This window comes from Mus pahari, chromosome 6 (assembly GCF_900095145.1).
Source record: "Mus pahari chromosome 6, PAHARI_EIJ_v1.1, whole genome shotgun sequence".
Lineage (NCBI taxonomy): Eukaryota > Metazoa > Chordata > Mammalia > Rodentia > Muridae > Mus > Mus pahari.
Genome location: NC_034595.1, coordinates 22,354,054 through 22,373,177, shown reverse-complemented (window position 1 = coordinate 22,373,177; position 19,124 = coordinate 22,354,054). Strand labels below are relative to the sequence as shown.

General features: G+C 36.9%; 1 protein-coding gene across 1 annotated transcript in view; it reads left to right on the top strand.

Moving 5' to 3' along the window:
- The window catches only part of Brinp1 (BMP/retinoic acid inducible neural specific 1), a 184,886-nt gene that overhangs the window by 119,302 nt on the left and 46,460 nt on the right, over window positions 1-19,124 (top strand). The window contains exon 5 of the mRNA XM_021200011.2: window positions 1,262-1,367. Coding sequence (XP_021055670.1) covers window positions 1,262-1,367 — 106 coding nt within the window. The remainder of the gene's footprint in view (window positions 1-1,261; window positions 1,368-19,124) is intronic.

The following is a 19,124-nucleotide window of genomic DNA, read 5'->3' as shown; positions in this document are numbered from 1 at the left end:
GAACCTCAACAATTAGGTCCTGGTTTAAAAACAAAGAAAGAGGAAGGAAGGAAGGAAGGAAGGAAGGAAGGAAGGAAGGAAGGAAGGAAGGAAGGAAGGAAGGAAGGAAGGAAGGAATATTGGTCAGCCAGTAAAGGTGATTACTGCATAAACATGTTTATCTGAGTGCCATCCCCTCCTATCCAAGTAAAGTTTGAAGGAGAGAACAAACTGGACAACATTGCCCCCTGTTTACTATACACATTCAGTGAGATGCAGTCTCCCAATTATACAATGTGAACATGTGTAAAGGTACATGGGCATGTGGATGAGGATGGTGATGATGATGATGATGATAATGACATATTGATAATAATAAACTGAAAACTGTTGTCACTTTGTCCCTTTATGTAAGAGCATTGCCAACTTTACAGAGAAGGGAAGCTAGAGAATGAGGAAAGACAACATACCAGCCTATATGAAAGAGATGCTATGTGTTGACTTTCCCACAACTTCAGTGGAGGCTGCACTTTTACAGTTGAACACACACATCAGCTTGAAAGAATGGCTAGTAAGGGGAAAGGGCCTTTCTATAAGAAACCATTTTAATGCCATGGTTATTTTCATTCCATGCGTAGGTTCCCTTTTGTAGCCACTTTGAATCTTGGTAGACAATGTCACAAATTCATGATAGAATCCAGATTTTTTTTTTAAAATCCTGCAGTGGCACTGATTGTAGTTATTGCTGAGCCTTCTTTTGACAAATGGAGATGATTGAATTGTTTTTGTCTGATAAAAGCACCGATGTTCTCATTGCCATTTATAGAGGCGTTTTGTAATCAACTGGCCATTTCTGAAGACTCCCTGTGCCAGGCACTTAAAGTCTTCACATGTGTCCCACAGACTCCCTGGAAGATATTCATAGCTTAGAGGAGTTAAGTGACTTCCTCATGTCACACAGCAACATAATTATAGTGGCTTTTTTTTTAATTTTTTCTGATTCTGAAGCCTAGGCTTTAGAATTGTGTCGTTGTGCTTTAATATATTCAGTCATATAAAACCTCCTGTGACACTGTGAAGTGAGAAGTGGTGGTGGAGAGTGGATTCAGTCTGTGTATTTGGTCGTCCTTGCTGTCCTGTCTGCTTATCCAGAGCCACATGCAGTTCCAGGCACAGGCGAGGCATTCTGGAACCATCTTAGATGTAGAACTACTTTTTAGGGTATGCTATAAACAAACCAGCCTTCCTAACTTCCACCCTTCTCACTTAATGTCCACTCTAGGTCACAGAGACACGCACTGGGCCTCTGGGCTGTAACAGCTATGACAATCTGGACTCTGTGAGTTCTGTCCTTCTGCAAAGCACGGAGAGCAAACTGCACCTTCAAGGTAGGAAACTGATGCAAAATGGGTCAGCACTAGAGGTTTGAAGGGGTTAATGATTGTATCAGAGAGGACCAGTAACAGTGAGGCACAAGGAGAATAGGGAAGACGGAAAAAACAGAAAAAAATAAAATAAAATAAGATTTAGAAATAATGAAATCAGGCAGCTGTGAATTGATCCATAATAACTTTAACATGAACAGAGCATTAAAATCATGGTTATTAATTAGTTCTCTGAAAAAAAAGCATGAAAATGTGAGCTCTATGTGATTACTTTGATAAAAATGTCTGAACTGTATTATTTATAGATGCCTGATGCCCCAGACATACTGTATATCAAAGTTTCATATCTTATCATCTTATTGATGTGTTTTCTAGTGTGTTTTGGAAAGTGATGCTTAAATCTCAAACAAACAAATAATATTCTCTGTAATTTCTTACTTATTTTGGCTCATCATCTGTAGTTTTTAATAAAAAGATTCATTCACATTTTATAGAGTTAAAAACTAGCAATGCTCAGTGCTGGCTGGTATCGAGAAAGATACATTTGACATGACCTTTAATACCATAACCATTATGATATTAATTTTTTGATTTTTGTAAATGTTTCAGTTCACTCATCTTTGCCAAATTTAAATGAGTATATATATATATATATATATATATATATATATATATATATATATATATATTAAAGCTGATGTTATAATAAACAATATATGTTTTCTATAATTTTTGAGATTATGGGATTTTGGTATAATTACATCATTACCCTTTTCCTTTCCTTTACATATTTTTAAAAACTATAAAATGATCTCAATTTCTATATGTGAAATGTAAGTGAATTTTCTCACATCTGTAAAACATAATATTAGGCCACTAGAAAAATATTATTTATAAAGAATTTTCTAGAATAAGGGAAACTGATCTGGTATTAATTAAACACTGGAAAATTTCTTATTCAATGGGACTGGTCTTAACAATGTAAAAGAAGAAAATTAATCTTGTATGAAAGTGCTGAAATGTCAAAAGAGCTTACTTAGAGAGTGTAGGTATATACTATTTTAAGCCTCTAGTTGCCTTTCCAACTTTCCTTCAATGATCACATATTAATTTTGCAGTCAGAAAAAGAATGGTGTGCTTTAACTTTGAGAAGACAAAAATCATGACCTTCTCAAAAAGAATATAGTAAAGACGGTTCTGAATGTCAGTGGGAAGAACTTAGGGTAAGACTGGCAGGCACAGAGCTTAGGAGATCCTAGCAAGCCTTCCCTGTTCTAGTTCCTTGACAGTTCTGTGATTCACAAACTTGTTACAGACCATAATTGTACAACAGTGTGAGCAGAGCTTAAGAGTTTCTCTCAGGATCCTAAATGAATATCTCCTGGAGAAACTCAGTCCAATATAATGGTTTCATGTTTCAGCATGAGACACACACACACACACACACACAAACATACACACACTAACATCTCAGATACTTAGAAACAAATTAGATTACTCCCTTTAGTAAAGAAAATAATAGATGGGATGACTTAAGTTAAAAAACAAGACGGGGGGTCAGTAAAATGCATGGCCCATGTGCCTTGGATGAACTAGAAATTTCAGCATCTTAGTTCATATGATACTTGAGCAAATCTTTAAAACTATACTCAAGATTTCAGTCTAGGCAGTTGGATGCCAGTGTATGTTTTCTCAGTTTTTCTGCATGCCGAGGCCACACAGAATGGTAATTTATAATTGTAATAAGCTTAGTAAAATAAATCAGAGTCTCAAGCTGGACCAAGCATTGGTGGGCCACTCCTACAATTTCTCAGCCACCTTATTCCACATCTTTTAGGCAGGACAAATTGTAGGTCCAAGTTCTGTGACTGAGTTGGTAGCCCTATCCCTCCACTGGAAGTCTTAACTGGATGGGAGTGTTTTAATTCTTTTCTAGTGTCCAATATTGGCTCTTATAAAAATGATGAATAAACAAATTTTTATCAAAACTGTGGTTCAAATTTACAACTAGACTACATGTATGAACACTCATTACTCAAGTCAATACCTCTATGTATGAACTATATTTCTTTATACCTGATATATACATATATATATATATATATATATATATATATATATATATATATATATATAATACATACATACATACATACACACACACACAAACACATATATTGTGTGTGTGTGACCTATGGACTTATGTTGCATTATAACACACACATATTAATTTCAGGAGTAAGTGGAGGAAAATGATAGAAGATCAAGAATGTCATAGATTCTACTTCAAGAAAATGTGCATTTTACAGAGAGAGCAAAACACCAGAAATAAATGTACTAGATTTTTAATAGAGAAGATTATGGAGGTTGTTAGACGATATCAGATTGCAGATGTTTTATAGGAATTATACCTGTGAGAAATATACACAGCTTGAGACCTGAAGGATAAATGGGAAGGCCGGGACAGCAGAGGCTGACAGAAGATTCTTTATAAAGGAACATTCAAGGAAATTAAAGTCTTATGAGATTAAAGCAGAAGGCTCAGTGGTGAGAAAAACACAATACTATTTAAAAGTCTTTGCAACTTCTGATCCACACTAATGAGCTGAATATAAATGTAAGAAAAGTAGGCATTCTGAGAAATTTTTCAAAAATATTGCATGAAGAGAAATATATTTTGGAATGACATTCTTTCTCTTTGTAGGGAGAGCAAAGGGGATGAGATTTGTGACAGTAGGGCCATTGGGCTTAGAAAATGATAGACCAATTGGAGAGAGATTTTGGAAACATTATGATACATGTTCAATGAAAAAAAGACATTGAAGCATTTCAATAATTGATTCAATGGGATGTGGGGAGGCTTCAGAGAAGATGAATAGACAAACATCTATCATTCAAGGTAATGTGTACTGTAAGAGGAAGAATGAAGGGTTCAGAAAAAAGGGTAGTTTATATGGCTGGTACAGGTGAAGGAGTCATAGCAAAAGATATCAAAAGAGATCAAAGAAACTTCTTAACTACAAAACAGAATTACTCTGAATAGGCCATATGCAATGGTCTAAAAATACTCAGTATAAAAAAAGATTGTAAATTGAACACATTAAAGTTAAACTCTTTTCATAAAATGTACTATTAATAGAATGTAAATGTTAGCAACACAATGCATGACAGAGATCTGATATAAAATATACGAACAACTTCTATATGATATTAGAATACGGAAGTTAGCCAGGGTAAAAAATGAAAGAAAATGGATAAAATACAGGTGTAAGTAGTTCACAAATAAGAATCTAGAGATGACAAACATCTGAAAAGATGCTTAAATTATCAGAAAAAAAAATGTAGATGAAAACTGCCTTCTAACACTACTTGAGTACAGAACTCCTTGCCACAAGTGAGAAAGCTTGACAGTACCAAGAAATGAGAACTGAAGTCGCGGGTGCTTGCACACTTTGCCAGAGGGAACATAAATTAGTTGCAGCCATTTTGGAAAACTGTTGATGATATGTACTAAGAATCGCATATATGCTTCTGCTGTTACCCCAGAAATTTAACTCCTAGAGATATGCCAAGAGAAGTGTATCCAAGTTCACAGAAAGCCATGACTGTTTATAGCAAATTCAATCAAAATAGAAAAAAAAAGGAAACCATTAAAATGTATGTCTATCCTCAAGAAAATAAGTATACTGATAGTACAGGTCCCCTATAGAATGATGAGAAAGAACATGTCACTGCTTCATGCAACAATATAGGAAAGGCTCACAAGTCTAACACTAAAGGGAAAAGTGAGCCAGACACAAAATGTATGTGTGCTATAGAATTCTGTTCCTACACTGGTCCAAATTGTAAAAACACATAATTTTAAACATCCAAACACAGGGGAAACTTTAGGGAAGGCAAATGGGACAATGACTAAAAGAGAACAAGTAACGTCCCTGGGTCACTAGTAATGTTGTATTCCTTGGCCTAGCTAGTTGTACCTGGGTATGTTTGTTTTGAAAATCCACAGAGTTAAGCATACATTATTTAGATTTATGCATTCTTATATATACATTATGCATCTATTCAATATTTATTTAATAGTGCACTCAATCTTGACACTTCTGCCAAGAGACATTGTAAATAAAGCGAAGGCATAAAAGAGAACTCAGCCCAGACAGAAGCAGATCATAGAACATAGACATTACGGACGGCATTTATCATGAATTAATTCAGTGATTTCCCATGTGCCAGCAACTGTACCAATACAGACTTTTCAAATTATCTTTGATTCCTGATATTTATTTTGAATTAGTATTTTCATTTATTTTATTAGATGGAGGTTTTAGTGCTCACATGGTTTCCATGAAGACGGTAAAAATAATATCCTTATTTTGCAGGTAAAATAACTGAGTTTCACTGAGCTTGTGCAATAAAGATTCAAGTTGGAATTTTTACTTAGACCTCCTAACCATAGCTCTTCTTCAAAATAATGTCATTTTATATACTTTTATCTGTCTTCTCAGTTCTTTGAACAAGCTGTTGGGGGTGGGGAAGGGGATACTTAAGAAGTTGACTTGGAAAGACTATAGGTGAAGTGGACACTTTAATGACATTTCATGCCATGTGGTATGACAGACAATGATCAATTAAACAACACAAAACATACAGAAGGTTGTATCCAGAGATTTAAAAATGAGTAGAAAAGATTATGGAAAAATGAAATGCAATTAGTAGTCATAGCAGCAAAACCTAGTAATAACAATAATGGTTTAATGATAACTTCTTATTTTGTGATTCCCTCCTCAAGAAGCCCATCATATGTTTTGCCAACATAGTCATGTAATTTAATGTAGTTACCATCTGGTGAAGTATAAAGATAAATGCATGTTGCCTCAGTAGCTCAATAATGTGGAAATGGATGCAGAGTGAATATTTTTCTGAAAGCTATGAATGGTATCCAATTTTATCTATTCAGAATGCATGTGTTCATTTTGCAGTTTTAATTGATCATCCACTACATGTCAACTTCAATTTAATAAATTGGACAGAAAATGGTTAATGAGTTCTCCATGTCATTTTGAAGTAGATGTTCAGTGTGTGTATATATAGGAGAAACAGACAATATCACACAAACTATGTATATCTTTTCTTTGCACTCAGAGAATATGTAGAAACAGCTTTTGTTCATAGAAAAAGATCATAGAAAAGAATTCAATTTAAACCTAGACTGGAGAAACCAAGAAACCATTGCAAATGTAGACTAAGTGACTTGATCTACTTTGCAGTTTAATTAGATCACGGTTGCTATTGGATAGAAAAGACGCTCAAGATGAAATCGTGTTCATGGACAGTGGTTGGGGGCTTGTTTATTAAATAATATGCAAGAAGATGGTGTCAATGATAGTTCTGATGAATGCAGTGGGTAGTTAGAATATGTATGCATAAATTACAAACACCGTGCTGCAATAGGTAGAAAAGGGGTAGAAAAGGCATGTAAAATTACAAAAGAACTCTAAATAACCTCCAAATTTAGAACAACCACTTGTAATAGGATTTCCACTTTTTGGACATAGCAAGTCTCTAAGAGGGTCATTTTTTGATGGGCTGTGAGCAATTTGAACCCAAAGTTGATATGTTTATTAAAAGTACATGGGCAGTGGGTATTTAGAATATCAGAGATACAGCTGAGGCATTAATTAACCTAGAAAGACTATGAAAGTGGACAAGGTTACCTCGTGAGAAAGTATGACTATTTTTTAAAAAGGGAAATTGAACTGCGCAAAATTTAACACATAATTTGGTATAAGATTAGGAAGTTGAAGAAGAGGAAACTGGAGAATGAAAAGCAGCAGCAGCAACACAGGGGAAACATTGTGGACTGGGTGTGGCCACACAGTGGGAAAATGTCTTGCTCTGTAAGCACAAGGACATGAGTTTGGTCCCAAGAATCTAAATAAAAGTGAAAAATGATGGATGTTACATACTTGCAATTTCCTAGGGAGGTGAACACAAGTAGAAATCTGAGGCTCACTTGGCCAGTTGACCTAATGTACTAGACACGTTGTAGGCAATTGTGAGTCCCTACTTGGAGAAAAACAAAACAAAACATAACAAAACTAAACAAAACAAAGCAAACCTCAGTGGCCACCTCCATACCATGTATGTATACATCATATGCAGTAAGCACATGCACTCATATGAAAGGGGGAGAGGGAGGAGGGAGAAGTATATAGTTGCTATTCAGAAAGGCCTAAATCTGAGTGTTTAGTATTACAGAATTTAGTAAAAATTGTTTTTTACAGACAGCTCAGTGGGTACTGCACAATGTTGAGGACCTGAGCTCTGGAAATACACAGATAAAAAAATTACCTAGAACACAAACAATAAATTCCAAGCTGAATAAGAGTATCTGTCCCCAAAATAAGATGTTGATGGCATGAGGGAACACATTCTAATTTCATACTCTGGCATCCATATGTGCCCCCATGGTCACACATGCCTGTATAAACACACACACGCACACGCACACACACACACACACACACACACACACACACACAAACAAACACACACGTGCACGCGTGCGTGCACAAACACACGCACGCACACATGCACGCACACACTCACGCATGCACGCATGCATATGGATCAAGTACATGATTTTAAAAACCCAGACACTGTTTAAATGCAAAAACTGATGTTTATATATATACATTAGGAGTACTGAAAGGGAAGTATTGGGTGGAACAACAGGGAACCGATCTTGAACGTGATCTTGAAAAAAATGTTTCTCAGCCTGTACGGTATAAGGTTCCAATTATGATGAACTCTCAGGTAAATTACACAGTATTTAGCAATGCAGTAGACTCGGGACTACGGCATCAAGTGATTTTTTTTTTTTCCTGCGTAAATGCAGGATCAACAAAATCTTTATTTGTCTATGGGAATTATTCTGTAGACAGGGAAACATTGATGTTCTAGGCATGAAGAAGTGATTGCAGGATCATAGTTGAGCATTCAAGAATAACTGGCATTTTGAATATAACTGGAATCATCTAAAATAGAGAGGTGATTCTGTTCACTCTGAATTGAGGAAAGGAAGAACATGGATGGGTTCCTGTGTGGGACAATTTATAGATATGAGAATAGGCAATGTTTTGTTGGACTTTTTGATTATTCTTTTTGGGATTTAAGTTTCATGATTTCAGATTCCCTTTTCCTGCAATTGAATTGCTGCTTATAAGTGATGGTGCGTCAGTTTAATTGGCAAGGTATTCTTTGCATAGTATGCACAAAACGATGGTATGTTTAATGATGAATGGCATCTCAGACACAATGACATATTCTATCTTAAATACCAGTGGGAAAAAGGTGAGGTTATTAGCTTCTCCCATTTCTAATAGAGCAAGATGCATGGGAAGAGGGTGAAGGTCACAGTGTGTGAGGCGGGACCATTATGATGATTGCCAGGCAACTCTTCTGACCTCTGATCCCACTTGATGATCCGTGTTGTTACAGCAGCCAGTGTGGTCTTTTCAAAGCTGCATCAAATGCTGCTGCTTCCTCCTATCAGTGCTTCTCTTAAAATTTTCGCATAAAGAATCTTTTAATAATATACCTCCCCTTTAAAGCTTACACTGCTGCTCTGTAAAGGCAATATCTCTTTTCCATTCCAGGACAATCTATGGAGTCTTTATAAACAGTGCTCAGAAAACATGTTCTGGATGAATTAGGGAATAAAAGAATGATTGAATGAACAGGACAGTTAATCCATAGTTGTTCTTTTTTCTACCACATTATAATGAATCTTTTTCAGTCCAGTGCTGATGACCTGTGAGATACCAGCACACTACTAATTTGCATAGACAGCATGCTTTGTTTGTATATGCATAAAGGAGACGGTTCTGGTGAACAACTTTAAACAACAACAATGTCCTAGCTAACAAGCTGTTCAGATGTGTTTTAAACCTGGCATTGGGATTTTCGTTTTAAATTCTGACTTTGGAAGAAGCATTATCTATGCTTGTATGGTACATCTGTTCATATTTTTGTTTGGATTTTACTCATGCTTTTTGATGAGTGTACACAATAGTAAGTTATATGTAGCCTTTTCATAATCTTTTTAGTTTTGTTTTATTACCCCCTACTTCACACAACTCAAACCTTTTCATCCGTAGGATTTCTTATCTACTTTCACATCACAGCGATTTTTCTAATAAACAGTGTTCTTAAAGAGAACTCACCTTTCCTCCTGCACTACTATAAAGTTTAATTCTGCTACTTCTTCAGAGAAAGCCATTTACCTCTTTTGCCTCTCTTATTTCCATAACTGCGACTTTGCCTATTTTTCTTATACAAAGGTTTGTTTCGAAAAGAGACATGAATTAAGAAAAAAAAAAAAAAAAAAACATCATCTCTCATACCCTTGACCTAGTGAGTGGCATCAGACATGATCCTGCAGCATTTAAACCTCTATTCTTCATGTAATTCCTGTGATTGTGTGCTAGTGTGACCCATGCCTTTGCTTTATTTTTCTTGCATCCTCCATGGTTTATATGCTTGGATAATACCAAGTACTCACGGGAAATATGGTGAATAAATATCTATATGTTAATCTAAATTTCCTCAGCACATATTTGTATTGTAAAAAATATTGAAAATACTGCTGTTTTAATATTTTCAGTCATCTTGATAGTAATAGACACAAAGTTGTAATAAATATGTTAAAATCTGATTTTAATTTTTTGGTGCTTTTCTTATATAGACGTTGTCATTTTAGACCAGTTATCTTCCCTGCCAACCACTCACTAAGTATTATTCTTCTTTCTTTAGAAATGAGAAAATCAAAAACTTGAAAATGTAAGAAATAAAAATATCAATCTAATACTTTTCAACTTAGCCTTAGGGCAATATTTAGGAAAAGGGCAGAGAACTGCCTTATTGTTTGCTAACATAGCACAAGAATAGCCTCTATCACAGCTGCTAATGCTGTGCATCTAAAATCTCTTGAGCTCTTTGTATATATTGGATATTAGTCCCTTATCAGATTTAGGATTGGTAAAAATCCTTTCCCAATCTTTTGGTGGACTTTTTTGTTATTGACAGTATCTTTTGCCTTACAGAAACTTTGCAATTTTATGAGGTCTCATTTGTCGATTCTTGATCTTACAGCACAAGCAATTGCTGTTCTGTTTAGGAATTTTTCCCCTGTGCCCATATTTTTGAGGCTTTCCCCCATTTTCTCCTCTATAAATTTCAGTGTCTCTGGTTTTATGTGGAGGTCTTTGATCCACGTAGACTTGAACTTTGTATACGGAGATAAGAATGGATCAAGTCACATTCTTATACATGATAACCAAGTTGTGCCAGCACCATTTCTTGAAAATTCTGTCTTTTTTCCACTGGATGGTTTTAGCTCCCTTGTCAAAGATCAAGTCACCATAGGTGTGTGGGTTCATTTCTGGGTCGTCAATTCTATTCCATTGATCTACCTGTCTGTCATTGTACCAGTACCATGCAGTTTTTATCACAATTGCTCTGTAGTACAGCTTGAGGTCAGGCATGGTGATTCCACAAGAAGTTCTTTTATTGTTGAGAATAGTTTTTGCTATTCTAGGTTTTTTGTTATTCCAGATGAATTTGCAAATTGCTCTCTCTAACTCAGGGAAGAATTGAGTTGAAATTTTGATGGGGATTGCATTGAATTTATACATTGCTTTCTGCAGGATACTCATTTTGACTATATTAATCCTACCAATCCATGAGCATGGGAGATCTTTCCATCTTCTGAGATCTTCAATTTCTTTCTTCAGAGACTTGAGGAAGTTCTTATCATACAGATCTTTCACTTCCTTAGTTAGAATCGCACCAAATTATTTTATATTTATTGTGATTATTGTGAAGGGTGTTATCTCCCTAATTTCTCTCTCATCCTGTTTATCATTTGTGTAGAAAAAGGCCACTGATTTGTTTGAGTTAATTTTATATCCAGCTTCTGCACTGAAGCTGTTTATCAGGTTTAGGAGTTCTCTGGTGGAAATTTTAGGGTCACTTATGTATACTATCATATCATCTGCAAATAGTAATATTTTGACTTCTTCCTTTCCAATTTGTATCCCCTTGATCTCCTTTTGTTGTTGAATGGTTCTGGCTAGGACTTCAAGTACTATATTGAATAGGTAGGGAGAAAATGGGCAGCCTTGTCTAGTCTCTGATTTTAGTGGGATTGCTTCAAGTTTCTCTCTATTTATTGTTGATGATGGAGTACAGAGCTAAACAAAGAATTCTCAACTGAAGAATACCAAAGGGCTGAGAAGCACCTGAAGAAATGTTCAACATCTTTAATCATCACGTAATGCAAATCAAAACAACCCTGAGATTCCACCTCACACCACTCAGAATGGATAAGATCAAAAATTCAGGTGACAACAGATGCTGGTGANGATGTGGAGAAAGAGGAACACTCCTCCTTTGCTGGTGAGATTGCAAGCTTGTATAACCACTCTGGAAATCATTCTAGAAGTTCCTCAGAATATTGGACATAGTACTACCCGAAGATCTAGCAATACCTCTTCTGGGCATATACCCAGAAAATATTCTAACTGGTAATAAGGACACATGCTCCACTATGTTCATAGTAGCCTTACCTATAATAGCCAGATGCTGGAAAGAACCCAGATGTCTCTCAAAAGAGGAATGGATACCGAAAATGTGGTACATTTACACAATGGAGTACTATTCTGCTATTAAAAACAATGAATTTATGAAATTCTTAGGCAGATGGATGGATCTGGAGGATATCATCCTGAGTGAGGTAACCCAATCACAAAAGAACTCACTTGATATGCACTCACTGATAAGTGGATATTAGCCCAGAAATTTAGAATACCCAAGATACAATTTGCAAAACAAGAAAATCAAGAAGAAGTAAGACCAACGCGTGGATACTTCATTCCTCCTTAGAATAGGGAACAAAATACTCATTGATGGAGTTACAGAGACAATTTTAAAGCTGACATGCAAGGATGGACCATCCAGAGATTACCCTACTCGGGAATCCATCCCATAACCAGCCACCAAATGCAGACACTATTGTATATGCCAGCAAGATTTTGCTGTCATGACCCTGATATAGCTGTCTCTTGTGAGGCTATGCCACTGCCTGTAAAATACAGAAGTGGATGCTCACAGTCATCTATTGGATGGAACACAGGACCCCCACTGGAGGAGCTAGAGAAAGTACCCAAGGAGCTGAAGGGGTTTGCAACCCTATAAGTAGAAAAACAATGTGAACTAACCAGTGCCCTCAGAGCTTGTGTCTCTAGCTGCATATGTTGAAGATGGCCTAGTCAGCCATCATTGGGAAGAGTGGCCCCTTGATCCTGCAAACTTTATACGCCCCAGTACAAGGGAATGCCAGGGCCAAGAAGTGGGAGTGGGTGGGTAGGGGAGCAGGATAGACGGAGGGTATAGAGGACTTTCGGGATATCATTTGAAATGTAAATGAAGAAAATATCTAATAAATTTTTTTTTAAAAATCTCTTGAGTTGGACCTTCATTCTGTATAGCTCTCAACTTCACTGTCTTTCAAGCTTTTGGTAGGATAGCCTATTTAACTTGCCTACATCATTCAATTGATGTCCTTTTCTAAAGTCTCAAAGTCTTCCACATTCCTTCAAAGAATGGCATGGTCAGAAGTGTCTCAACACTATCCCCAGTCCTTGATCCCAACTTCTGTCTCAGTTATTTTTCTACTGCTTCAATTATAAGACACTATAACTAAAACAGCTTATAATAGAAAGTTTTGAAATGGGCTTCCATTTTCTGATGGTTAGAATCCATGATGCCATTGTGGCTGAAACAACTGAGCACTCATGTCTTGATCCAAAATTAGGAGGCAAAAAGAAAACACTGGAAATGGCATGACTTTGTTGGAACCACATACCCTACTCCCAGTGAAAAACCTCCTCCAGTAAGTCCATTAATTCTTCTATACAGTTCCACTAATTGGAGAAAAATTATTTAAACATGTGGACATGTGTGTGGGTTCCTAGACTTTGGGGCTTTATATTGACTTTATTCTTCTTGTGGTAGAATTTATATTCAGAGCACTGTAGCAGGGCTTCAAGGGAAATGTCCTTACCCAAAAGCTAGTGTGGAGGAGTAGGAGAAGGAGGAGGAGGAGGAGGAGGAGGAGGAAGAGGGGGGAGGAGGCTATGATAGAATATTAGTAACTTTTTTTTCCCATAAAGATTCCTTTCTCCAAAACCCAATTTCACTGGGTGCTGCTGTGAGCTCTGGAAAGTACAGTAAGTTCTTGATCCCTGCGTCTGCTCACAAGGAGGAATTCTTGATCAGGACTGCTTTTGGCTGATCCTCACTAGCCTTAGAGGCCCTAGTCGGTATCCCATATTCTGCCTTCCAGGGTGGCATGTTCAATAGCAGAGCCTTTGTAACAAATGGGATTGCTGACTACCTCCAAACTGCCTGCATCCACATACTGATTTTCCTTTCTACACCCTATATTCTCACTAGTCAGAAGAAGGAATGTTATTGTAAAGATGCAGCTTGAAGATATCAGTCAAAATGATAATAAAATGGAAATGCTTAGTAGACAACCATTGATGATCATAATTAAAATTTTCAGCCTCCTTATATATTTCAATCTGCAGAAATGGGAATGGTAAAACATGTTTCACAGCATGTTTCTATATTTAATTAGTTAATATATTTTACTAATCAAAGGAGGTGATACAGTAATAACCATGGCTATCATTTTGGACAATTATTATATATCAGGTATTGAGATAAATTCTTTGAGTCAATACCTCATATTAGCTTCAACAAAAATCCACATTTTATTTGAAAATGGAACCTCACAGAACTTCTGTAACTTGCAATTGGCAGGGCAGGTAGTTGAGCATAGGTCCACTCAAAGCAGTCTGTCATCTGGACTATCACAGTATGTTTTTCCAACATGGGATGCAGAAATAAAGAATAATGCCTTTACAGGCAATTACTCTTTATGTTTTCCCCTCTACTATAAACACTTAAGGTTTTACACTTTGAGTAGGGTCCATATTTGTTATTCAATGATCAATCAAACTTTTGTATGCATTAATGTAACTGATTCCCTTAGAGATTTTTAAAATAGTCTTTATGCAGAAAAGAACACTGCTCTCAGATTGGGTGGTCAATGAGTGTCAGGTTGTTCCAGAAGGTGTCATTGCATAATGTGCTAGTGAAATCTGTAAGGAAGTCAGAATCCTCCATCAGTGGGAGATGGCAATTCTGAGCCACTAGACACTTGCTGGAGTACGAGTGATGTGGGTGCTCTCTTACTCTCTTGCCTCCTTCCTCTGATGCCTCTTGCACTCTTGCTACCCCTCCCTCCCCATTCCCTTCCCCCCTCTTTCCACCTGGCCATGGGTAAACAATACTCCTTTACTCTCTCCTTCTCTCTGTCTTTCTCTGCCTCTACTACTCTTTGAACTGCCCTTCCTATGCCCTAAATAAACTCAATTCTTAAAAATTTAAAAAAATAATAAAAAATAAAATAAAATAAAAGAGTAAAAGAGTGATGCAGGGAGTAAGTATGTCTGGGAGTTATATATGTTGGCTGTGGTCACATGGGACAGTTTCATTCAAATACACCTGTGGTTAAAGATGTTTCATAAAAAATCATTTTAGCTGGAGGATCTATGTGGTAATTTGATTAATTTAACAACCAACTCCCAGTAGAATGCTTGTCAGTGTCAGTGATTGGACAGTAATCAAGTATCAGGGTGAACATCTTCTGAATAATTCAGCCCAGATTGTTTCTTTATTTGCTGCAAAGGGATGGGAAACTTATTTATCTTTAAAAAATTATTAAGTCAATACTTATTTATTCCACCAACTTACATTAAAAGTAAGAGTTTCCAGCCACACTATATTTTTGATGTGACTTTAATATATTTTAGATACAACGTATCTTTTCTTATATGCACAATTATGCAAGGTTGCTACTCAATTGACATGTGTATCTCCAAGAGATCTATTTTTTAAAGAATATTTTAAAAGTGTGTGTATGTCACCTATGGTCACTTGATCTTTGACAGTGGAGCTAAAACTATCCAGTGGAAAGAAGACAGCATCCAATAAATGGTGCTGGCTCAACTAGTGGTTAGCATGTAGAAGATAGCGAATTGATTCATTTTTATCTCCTTGTATAAAGCTCAAGTCTAAATGGATCAAAGAACTCCACATAAAACCAGAGACACTGAAACTTATGGAGGAGAAGTAGGGGAGAGCCTCAAAGATATGGGCACAGGGGAAAGATTCCTGAACAGAACACCAATGGCTTGTGCTGNAAGATCAATAATTGACAAATGGGACCTCATAAAATTGCAAAGCTTCTGTAAGGCAAAGGACACTGTCAATAAGACCAAAAGGCAACCAACAGATTGGGAAAAGATCTTTACACATCATAAATCTGATAGGGGGCTAATATCTAATATATATAGAAAGAATTCAAGAATTTGGACTCCAGAAAAACCAAAGAACCCTATTTAAAAATTGGATATAGAGCTAAACAAAGAATTCTCCACTGAGGAACACCAAATGGCTAAGAAGATACTAAAAAAAAAAAAAAATGTTCAGCATCCTTAATCATCAGGGAAATGCAAATCAAAACAACCCTGAGATTCCACCTCACACAAGTCAGAATGGCTAAGATCAAAAACCCAGGTGACAACAGATGCTGATGAAGATGTGGAGAAAAGAGGAACACTCCTCCATTGCTGATGGGACTGCAAGCTGGTACAACCACTCTGGAAAGTAGTTTGGTGGTTCCTCAGAAAACTGGACATAGTTCTACTGGAAAATCCAGCAATACCACTCCTGAGCATATACCCAGAAGATGCTCCAGCAAGTAATAAGGACATATGCTCCATTATGTTCATTGCAGCCTTTTTTATAATAGCCAGAAGCTGGAAAGAATCCAGATGTCCCCCAACAGAGGAATGGAATCAGAAAATATGGTCCATTTACACATTGAAGTACTACTTAGCTATTAAAAAACAATGAATTTATGAAATTCTTAGGCAAATGGATGGATCTGGAGTATATCATCCTCAGTGAGGTAACCCAATCGCACAAAAACACACATGATATGCACTCACTGATAAATGAATATTAGCCCAGAAGCTCGGAATTCTTCTTAGAAGGGGGAACAAAATACCCATGGAAGGAGTTACAGAGACAAAGTCCAGAGCAGAGACTGAAGAAACAACCATCCAGAGACTGCCCCACATGGGGATCCATCCCATAAACAACCATCAAACCCAGACACTATGGCAGATGCCAACAAGAGCCTGCTGACAGGAGCCTGATATAGCTGTCTCCTGAGTGGATCGTGCCAGTCCCTTGCAAATATGGAAGCGGATGCTCACAATCATCCATTGGACAGAGCACAAAGTCTCCTATGAAGGAGGTAGAGAAAGTACCCAAGGAGCTGAAGGGGTCTGAAGCCTCATAGGAGGCACATCAATTATGAACTAAACAGTGCCACCTGAGCTCCTTGGAACCAAGCCACCAATCAAAGAAAATACATGATGGAACTTGTGGCTCTAACTGCATATGTAGCAGAGGATGGACTAGTTGTTCATCAATCAGAGGAGAGACCCTAGGTCCTGTGAAGGTTCTATACCCCAGCATAGGGGAATGCCAGAACCAGGAATGGGAGTGGGTATGTTTGGAAGCAGGGGGATAGGGGAGGGGATAGGGCCTTTTCAGGGGGAATCTAGGAAAGTGGTTAACATTTGAAATGTAAATAAAGAATATATCTAATAAAATTTTAGAAGAAAAGAAAAAAGTGTGTATGTGAAAGAGAGAGTGGGGCAGAGGGAGAGCAGCAGAAAAGGAGAGGGGAGAGAGAGAGAGAGAGAGAGAGAGAGAGAGAGAGACTGTGCAAGAGAGAGATCCAAGTATGCTGAGATGCTCAGAACAAGACATTTTCCAGAAGAAGACATTGGATTCTCTGGAGTTACAGATATTTGTGAGCTGCTAGATGTGGACCTGTATTCATAATGGATGAATCAGCTTTCAAGCACAAATTAGTTTTTTATCACTCACTTCTCTGTTGTATAGCATTTATCATACAGTACAACATGATGCTCAATAAATGTTAATAATTTAAATTAGTTGGAACTGCAGAGTTAGTGTTCTTTGACTTGTATGCTTTTTGTGTATGTGTCAAAATAAAAACAACATAATGGGGTGCTGGAGAGATGGCTCAGTGGTTAAGAGCACTGACTGCTCTCCCGAAGGTCCTGAGTTCAAATCCCAGCAACCACATGGTGGCTCACAACCACCCATAATGAGATCTGACACCCTCTTCTGGTACATCTTGTACTTAGATATAGTAATAAATAAATTTTAAAAAAAAAGAAAAGAAAAGTTTAACATCATGGACATTTTTAAATGCACAGCTTAGTATCATTAAATATACTCACAATGTTATTAAATTATCCTATGAGATACCATAATACTTTCATGTCTCAAACACAAATTGTATATCTGTTAATCACTCATTCCTCATCCTCTGTCTTTAACCTTGAGAGTTACTTTCTGTCTTTGAATTTACACATTTTGGATATTTTAAACAAGTATATGTGCAGAGTGTATTATTTTCAATAGATCTTCTTCCAATCTACCTGTTTACAACTCATCCATGTTATGGGAAATATTAACAGTTCTTTTTCATGGCTGTATTAGTATCCCATGGCAAGAATATGACACATATAATGCATATTCATGAATTAATTCATCAGTGCCCCTTCACCTTTTGTCTACTGACCAGAGCAACTCTCACGAGTCAGAAGAGTGTTTGTTTGAGTGCTTGACTATGGTGCTTTTACTATACGTGTAGAATCGAAACTGCTGGATCATATGGAAAGTAAGAAATTAAATATTGGTTACAAAACTAAATATATTTTAGAACAGATCACATGATTTGTTTCTCCCCCCACCCCCTTTTTGGAGAGAAATCTGTATTCCTCAGGTCAACATGTGCTAGGAAGTGCTGTACCATGAGTAGGGTGTATTACTATCCAAAGAATCTGGGTCTTAGCCGAATGATTTGCAATAAACACTAGACTACAGATCGTGGTGTATGCCACATCTACAAAGACACTTCTTTTCACTCCTACCCCTTTCCTTTATGATGTACATACCATATTCCTGAGACAGACTAGGTGCTCCTACAGCATAAGGAGAAGCTATCTGAAGCATAGGCATAGCTTAGTCAACACAAAGCATGGACGTGGATAGATGCTGGTGGCCAGAAGCTACTAGAAATTTGAACTTGTATGTCACCACACAGCAATTTAACAGCTTACCGATATTGGAATATCAGGCCAAGCAGTGTAACCACATTTATTTTCTGTGGAGTGTCTCAGTGAGCTGTCAGTTTAAAAAGACAGATCAATTACTCAAAACTTCTTGGTTGTGTTTTAGCTTGGACACATGTATGGATGTTAGCCAAGAGCATCCATATTAGCCAATCCTTGGGTACACATTGCAATTTTGGTTCAGTTCTGTCCTAGATAAACTTTTCAAGTTTATTTCATTTACTTTGATGTTGGCTACTGGTTTGCTGTAGATTGATTTTATTATGTTTAGGTATGGGCCTTGAATTCATGATCTTTCCAAGACTTTTATCATGAAGGGGTGTTGGATTTTGTCAAATGCTTTCTCAGCATCCAATGAGATGATCATGTGGTTTTTGTCTTTGAGTTT